This window comes from Antrostomus carolinensis, unplaced genomic scaffold (genome assembly GCF_000700745.2).
Source record: "Antrostomus carolinensis isolate BGI_N321 unplaced genomic scaffold, ASM70074v2 scaffold8972, whole genome shotgun sequence".
Classification (NCBI taxonomy): Eukaryota; Metazoa; Chordata; class Aves; order Caprimulgiformes; family Caprimulgidae; genus Antrostomus; species Antrostomus carolinensis.
The window spans coordinates 107,863-115,723 of record NW_010297535.1 but is presented as its reverse complement, the minus strand read 5'-3'; the positions used below and the strand labels follow the sequence as shown (position 1 = coordinate 115,723).

The 7,861-nt window shown below is 36.1% G+C and overlaps 1 protein-coding gene across 1 annotated transcript in view; it reads left to right on the top strand.

Moving 5' to 3' along the window:
* TTN (titin) overlaps window positions 1-7,861 on the top strand; it is a gene marked incomplete at its 5' end in the record, with an annotated part of 110,473 nt that overhangs the window by 11,850 nt on the left and 90,762 nt on the right. Inside the window, 14 exon segments of the mRNA XM_010162153.1 lie at window positions 1-140; window positions 291-430; window positions 917-1,043; window positions 1,127-1,390; window positions 1,494-1,760; window positions 1,900-2,163; window positions 2,701-2,840; window positions 2,961-3,087; window positions 3,206-3,472; window positions 3,572-3,838; window positions 4,352-4,618; window positions 4,707-4,846; window positions 5,767-5,893; window positions 6,645-6,787. The exon segment at window positions 1-140 is cut by the window's left edge and continues 15 nt beyond it. Of these exon segments, the coding sequence (XP_010160455.1) occupies window positions 1-140; window positions 291-430; window positions 917-1,043; window positions 1,127-1,390; window positions 1,494-1,760; window positions 1,900-2,163; window positions 2,701-2,840; window positions 2,961-3,087; window positions 3,206-3,472; window positions 3,572-3,838; window positions 4,352-4,618; window positions 4,707-4,846; window positions 5,767-5,893; window positions 6,645-6,787 (2,680 nt within the window).

Genomic DNA, 7,861 nt, shown 5'->3' with positions numbered 1-7,861 from the left:
TGAACCAACTGACAAGACAGAAATCTTGAAAGAAGGAAATAAAATTTTCCTGAAAATAAAGAATGCTGGTCCTGCTGATATTGGGGAATATTCAGTGGAAGTTGAAGGTCGCAGATACCCAGCTAAACTGACGCTTGGCGGTAAGGAAGCTTTTATTTGTATTATCTAATCTACTCATAGGTCAATGTTCAAAAACCTCTAAACACAAAAACAAAAAAGGTAACATTTATTATTATAAAGCTGTACCAAAACTTGACCTAGTTATATATGTGTTCATTTGTGCATTCTAGAACGTGAAGTGGAACTTCTGAAGCCATTAGAAGATGTTACAGTTTACGAGAAAGAAACAGCAAACTTTGATACAGAAATATCTGAGGATGATATTCCTGGTGAATGGAAGCTGAAAGGAGAAATCCTGAGACCCTCACCTGTAAGCATCCTTGAATTTTACATCACAATTTATTTAAACTTAAAACACTGTGAATAAGTTCCCTTGAGTCTTTATGTTAAGATTTTTGCAGATCTGTCATTGCTACTCAGCCCAGAATGTAGAAAGGCTAAATATTATGGTAATTAAAAAACATTGATTCTCTTAGTAAGAAATATATGCTGTAAAAGCTAAGTTTTGAAGGGCTTCATTTTCTTAAAGAATTACAGCACATTATTCAGATAATAGTAAAAATATCCTACATACGTTGCTAGGAGTGATGCTGACATTTAAAAGAAGTGTGGAATGCTGAGGAAATGTACTCCATTTTTTTATTATTGAGTAAAAGTGTTAACTTTCCTTGAAAAACAACTACAAACTTTCTGGCTGACTCTACTGTGTATTAAATGTTTTTAGAATACCTTTGTTAAAAATACCTAGCAATAAGGCGTTGGCATTGTATTTACCAAAGTCTGTCATCTCTCCCAGACATGTGAAATCAAAGCTGAAGGAGGAAAACGCTTCCTAACCTTACACAAAGTCAAATTAGAGCAAGCTGGTGAAGTCCTTTACCAGGCACTTAATGCAGTTACCGCAGCTATCCTGACAGTGAAAGGTACGGTGCACCATGGAGTACAATATTAACTTCAGAGTTCACATGGGGCACATTACAAATAATATGTTCTGTTTTGCTTCCAGAAATTGAACTGGACTTTGCTGTGCCCCTAAAAGATGTTACTGTCCCTGAGAGGCGCCAAGCAAGGTTTGAATGTGTCCTTACCAGAGAAGCCAATGTTATATGGTCTAAGGGCACTGATATACTCAAGATTGGAGAAAAATTTGACATCATTGCAGATGGAAAGAAGCATATTCTTGTAATCAATGATTCTCAGTTTGATGATGAGGGAGAATACACTGCTGAAGTTGATGGCAAGAAGAGCACAGCAAGACTGTTTGTGGAAGGCAAGTACCTTCTTGTGAAGAAAACAATAAAAAAGGATAAAGAATGTATCTTTTAGAACCACATTATCCTATTTCTGATGGTATTTATGTGTCTACATTACAGGTGTGAGGCTGAAGTTCATCTCACCTCTACAAGATCAAACAGTGAAAGAAGGGGAAACAGCTCACTTTCAGTTTGAGCTTTCTCACGAAGACATGCCAGTGAAATGGTACAAAAATGACAAGAGACTCCACACAAGCAGAACAGTTTTTATTACTTCAGAAGGCAAAGTTCATAAACTAGAAATGAGAGAAGTAACACTTGATGATATCTCTGAAATAAAGGCCGTAGTCAAGGACTTGAACACACAAGCAAACCTCAAAGTCTTAGGTAATTACATATATAATTATATTTATATGCTATATAATACATATAAACAATTTTTATAAGTAGAAAGTGACAAAATATTGATGTTCTAGTAAATTAATATTACTAATTTACCGTTTCATATCCACTATGCCATTTGCAGAGGCCGATCCATATTTCACTGTGAAATTACAAGACTACAGTGCTGTGGAGAAAGATGATATTACTCTGGAGTGTGAACTTAGTAAAGATGTGCCAGTCAAATGGTACAAAGATGGTGAAGAACTAGTAGCTTCCAACAGAATTTCCATAAAAACGGATGGTTTGCGCCGTATCCTGAAGATCAAGAAGGCTGCAGAGAGTGATAAGGGTGTTTATGAGTGTGACTGTGGAACCGACAAAACAAGCGCTAATGTCAGCGTCGAGCGTAAGTTATCATGCCTTGGCTAAGGAAAAGTACTGAAATCTTTGTAAAACAGTGTAGACATGCTCTAGAGTACAGCACCAAGATTTGTGCCTTTAAAAAACATGCAGTTAGGATGAATAGGTAAAATATATAGAATTACAATTATAAAGAGTATTTACAAGAGACAATATGTCTTAAGACATATAAATGGCTGTTGTGAAGACAGTGATGATCAATTATTCTCTATGTCCACTTACAGTCGGGAAAAAAAGCAGTTAGTTTAATTCACTGCCACAGATATCTGGGTAAATTATGTGGAAAAATAATCTTGCTAAAAATAATTAAACTTTCAGATATATTATAGAAGGGGATTGTACACTGCCCAAACTTAGAACTTTTAAAAAAGATATTGGATAAACATTTATCAGTCATAGCATTGGAATGCCCTAAAGAAGGAATAGGGAGAGAGTTGAGATCCTTTCCAGTACTACATTTCTATAATATAGAATGAATGAGTAAACAGATGTGAATTTGGGGTTGGTTTTTTTTTCATTTTAGCTCGCTTAATTAAAGTGGAGCGCCCACTGTATGGAGTGGAAGTATTTGTTGGTGAAACAGCACGTTTTGAAATTGAAATTTCTGAGCCTGATGTCCACCCTATATGGAAGCTAAAGGGAGAAACCCTAACACCTTCACCTGTAAGGCTGCTTCTTTGTTTTTAAACCATGATTTGCATTAGAAAAAACGTATTTAATAATAATGTCTTTTGAGTGGTCTCTTAAAATACTAATTTGGATGGGGGTTTTGTTTATCACCAGGACTGTGAAATCATTGAAGACGGGAAGAAGCACACCCTTGTCCTTCATAACTGCAAACTTGATATGACTGGAGAAGTGTCATTCCAAGCAGCTAATGCTAAAAGTGCTGCTAATCTGAAAGTGAAAGGTACAGTTCCACTTTGCCAACCTTTCCATGTGTATCTCAGGGCATTAGAACAAATCTAGCAGCAGAAATATCTATGTGAACCTATTACTGAATTGAAAGCACTCTTCTTTGATTTCAGAATTGCCTCTCATCTTTATCACTCCACTAAGCGATGTGAAGGTCTTTGAGAAGGATGAAGCCAAGTTTGAATGTGAGGTGTCCAGAGAACCCAAGACCTTCCGCTGGTTGAAAGGAACACAAGAGATCACTCCTGATGAAAGATTTGAAATCACTTCGGATGGAACAAAGCATGCTCTGATTATTAAATCTGTTCTGTTTGAGGATGAGGCTAAATATATTTTTGAAGCCGAGGATAAGAGAACAAGTGGCAAGCTAATTATTGAAGGTTTGCCTGACTTTGCCTTTCTAGGAAAGATTTGCACCACAGTCCTTGAATAGTTTTTATTGATAACATTATTATTAATGAAATGTTATATTGTTTCAGGTATCCGCCTGAAATTCCTTACTCCCCTTAAGGATGTAATAAAAAAGGAGCGAGAAACTGCAGTGTTCACTGTGGAACTCTCCCATGAAAATATCCCTGTTCTCTGGTTCAAGAATGACCAGCGATTACATACCAGCAAAGTGGTTTCAATGACAGATGATGGCAAATTCCATACACTCACAATCAAAGATCTTACTATTGATGATACTTCTCAGATTAGAGTGGAAGCTATAGACAAATCCTCAGAAGCTAAACTCACTGTTCTTGGTAAGAATACCCAAAAGAATTTACATGATATATATTATCACAAGAGTCTTATTAGTGAAAAATGGTTATCAGAAAGTCTTGGGGTAGATTTTGGTTTGTTTTGGTGGTTTTTTGTTGATTTTGGTTTTGGTTTTTTTTTCCTACCTCTACATTGTGATTTTTGACTATTTTTCAATTTGTCTTCTTTGGGTCTCCATTACCCCATTCATAAAGGATAGTTAAAATAACTTAAAAATTCTATGTAACTGCTGCAAAATTAACTATTAGATACTTAAATGGTGCTCTGAAACTCCTAAGAGCACCAAAACAATGTTTTCAGAAATATTAGTTATATGCTGAATTGTTCCTCAGATATTTGTTGTTTTCTCTTTTTGCAACAGAACTGTGTAATATTTGTATATTTAATCCTTTTTGCAGGCCATAAACAATAAACATGTTTTGTGGTAAGAACTAGTTGTCCTTTCTGAAAGACTAAAACTTCAGACTGAAACATATCTTAAATTTTGCTTGCAGAGGGAGACCCTTACTTCACTGGGAAGCTGCAGGATTACACTGCTGTAGAGAAAGATGAAGTTATCTTACAGTGTGAAATCAGCAAAGCAGATGCCCCAGTGAAATGGATGAAGGATGGCAAACCAATTACTCCATCAAAGAATGTTGTTATTAAGGCTGATGGTAAAAAGAGAATCCTTATCCTTAAGAAAGCTTTGAAGAAAGACATTGGACAGTACACTTGTGACTGTGGTACTGATCAAACCTCTGCTAAACTCAATATTGAAGGTATGGGCTGCTCTGTAGCAGAGATCTTTTGGGTTCCATTAGTGATTGAGAGAATAAATAACTTTTTTTTTTTTATTTCCCCCTCCAGACCGGGATATTGAGATTATACGTCCGCTCTACAGTGTGGAGGTGATTGAAACTGAGACTGCCCGTTTTGACATTGAAATCTCTGAGGAAGGTGTCCATGGCAACTGGAAGCTGAAAGGAGAACCCCTGACTGAATCAGCTGTAAGCAAATATTTCAGGAGGTTTCTTATACGTGTCTCAACAATTCAGGGGGAGATAGGGTGTAAGGGAAAAGAGGGTGGCTGCAGAAAAAAATCTGTTTATGCTTTTAATAAGGGTCACTATAACAAAAATATTAGTTTTTCATTAATAACTTTTAAAATGTGATATAAACTTAATCCAAAATATTATATAAAATAGCTAAATAATAAATTATTTCACATAAATAAGTACATTCTGTGTTACTAGTCCCTAAAAATTATGTATCCAAAGTGCAAAGATCTTGTGAAATTCACTTAAACATAATGGGATTTAAAAATAAAAACTTTGGATTGTCTGCATTTACCTTTGGGTTTTGAGTTATGTTTGGTTTAAATAGACGCAGATCACATTTTCAAACTCTTACATTACTATGACAGCTAAAATTTGTTTAAAATGGGATAAGACTTAAATATTCTTAAGTCATTGCTGGAAGGATCTGGAAAATTAAGAAACAATACAAACATGACTGGCAATAATTTGGCAACTTTTTGATGTAACAGTAGCAATATGAATAATACACAAAGATTGGAAGTTCCATGAAAGTTAGTGTCTGGATAAGAGAAAAAGACTCTTTTTAAGGAAAGGTCATAGCACGACCTTAGTAATTTCTAGTTCTCTTAGGTTTTCTGTTTGGTCTACGTATGGATATATTGGCTAGTCAATCAGCACATACCATTCACCTACACAAATGTGTTGCCTCTTGCCCTTTCTTTCTTAGAGGAAGCAAACTGTATGTATTAGGAAGAGTCTTTGAAGGGAAAGGCCTAAGTGTTGGGAAGAGAGGGAGATAACAGATGCATGGTATGAGGAGAAGTAAAGACTCTTATGGTGAGTAGCACAAAAAAGGTACTAAAATAATTGTTTCAATTCTCTTTTTGCAGGAGTGTGAAATCAAGGAGGAAGGCAAAAAGCACTTCCTTACACTGTACAATGTACGCTTAGATCAAGCTGGTGGAGTAGATTTCCAAGCAGCAAATGCTAAATCCGGTGCTCACCTTCGAGTAAAACGTAAGTGTCTTTTAAACTGAAATCAATTAATTAAGTGAAAACAGGGTACTCATTGCCTCTTTCGAGCAAATGGGAAAATCTCTATACTGTATTGAACCCACAGCAAATCTTTCCAGAACAGCAAATCAAGGATTAATTACTCAAGCCATCTTAATTTTTTAGTTAAGGAATGTCCTATATGTTTTTTAACCTTTTATATAGTTTATTCATATAGGAGAAGTAAAAATAAGGAGATGGCCTTGAAGACTGCTTCATGGTCTGGCATCATATGTTGTTATGAAATCAAAGTATTACACGCAAAGGCTTTAGTGTATTAAAATATCATGTAAACCTGAGAGGATGGGATCACAGTGATATCTGGGGATAGGGTTAAGAGCTTGATGGACAGGGACAGATCACACAGTTGAAGATCACTTGTTTCCCACTCCAATCCTAGCCCTCGCTATTTTGGAAAACACATGCCTTATCTAGCAAAAGGCATGCAAGGCTTGGCAGGGAGACAGGTGCACGGCAACTTTCCTACTGACCCTGTTCAATTTAAAGAAACACTCTCTGCAAATAGGAAATTTTAGGTGACCAGCCCTCCCCCTAAAGACCCAGGGTGGCCTCTTCTATTTAGGGAATTTAAAGAGCAGCATTGCGATGTCTGTCTCTCTTAAGAGAAGCCACCATGGAGATTAGTACATAAGGGCAGCAGCTCTCTCTTGGTTAGAAGTGACTAATCTGAAAATGATGTCTTCTCCTTACCAAGCTCGAGTAATTGGCTTGCTGAGACCCCTCAAGGATGTAACAGTGACAGCTGGGGAATCAGCAACCTTCGATTGCGAACTCTCTTATGAGGGAATCCCAGTAGAGTGGTTCCTGCAAGGAAAGAAATTGGAGCCCAGTGACAAGGTAAAGAAACTAAACTTTATTTTTCCTCATGTTTCTTCCTCCTTCCTCTCTTTCAACTCTTTTCCCTTTCTTTATTTCTCATTTACCCTCTGGCTGTAGAAGTGCTAAGGCACAGCAATACAGTAGTGCTGCTGTGCCAGATAGTAAATCCTCACTAAATCAGATAGGGCGGGTTTTTCCCCATAAATTCCAGTATTCTGGAATTCTAGAAGTATTTATCATACAAAGGGAAACTTAGGTTCAAAAATAGCAATCATAACAACAGTATTTTGTGCCTAATTCTGTTGTAGACTCAGCCACAGAGCTACTGAATTATTTTTGCTCAGGTTAATTGTAGTGAGAGTGAGAGGGTTTTGTGCTATCAGGAAACTCTTTTTTTATTCCTGAATGCTGAGTTGCAGTCCAGTTCTGCATATAAGGGGATTAAGAGGATTCAAATTCCATTTCAGGCATTTGTTCTGGTGCTCCAGATAACTTTCTGGGCAGATTTGCTTGTCAAGCACTTCTCACTAGCTATTTTTAACCCTTCATCAAGTGCTAACTCTTAATTCAGAGGTCTGAGTGGCTTGGAATGCAGTCAGTTTAATATTTAAAGTTAATGCTAGGGGAAATACATAAAGAAACATAAAGTAATATATTAAGAAATATAAAACATAAATGAATACCACTTCTTTTGCATGTACTAAGCCTCAAGCATATAATGCAAATGAAAATACAAATTGGAAACCTCAGACAAAGTGAACTTTAAAGGTGTTACATGACCTAACTAACTATCAGAACCTGTAAAAATGCTGCTAAAAATACTTTGGTAAAGATTTTTTTTTTCTTTTAAATACAATTTTTAACATATTATTTTCATGTTTTGCTAGACCTTTCTGAGCTTCACCAAATTTGTGTAAATAAAAACTATTTCATAAAAAAATAAGAATCCAGAAATAGGAGGAGAAAAACTGTGGTGATAGGAAACCATATTACAGTATTTAAGGACAGACAAACTAAATTGAAACTCAGCAGATGAGATATAATAAATCAAGGTAATTTCTTCTGAGTCGAGGAATAAAAATGTGGAAAGCT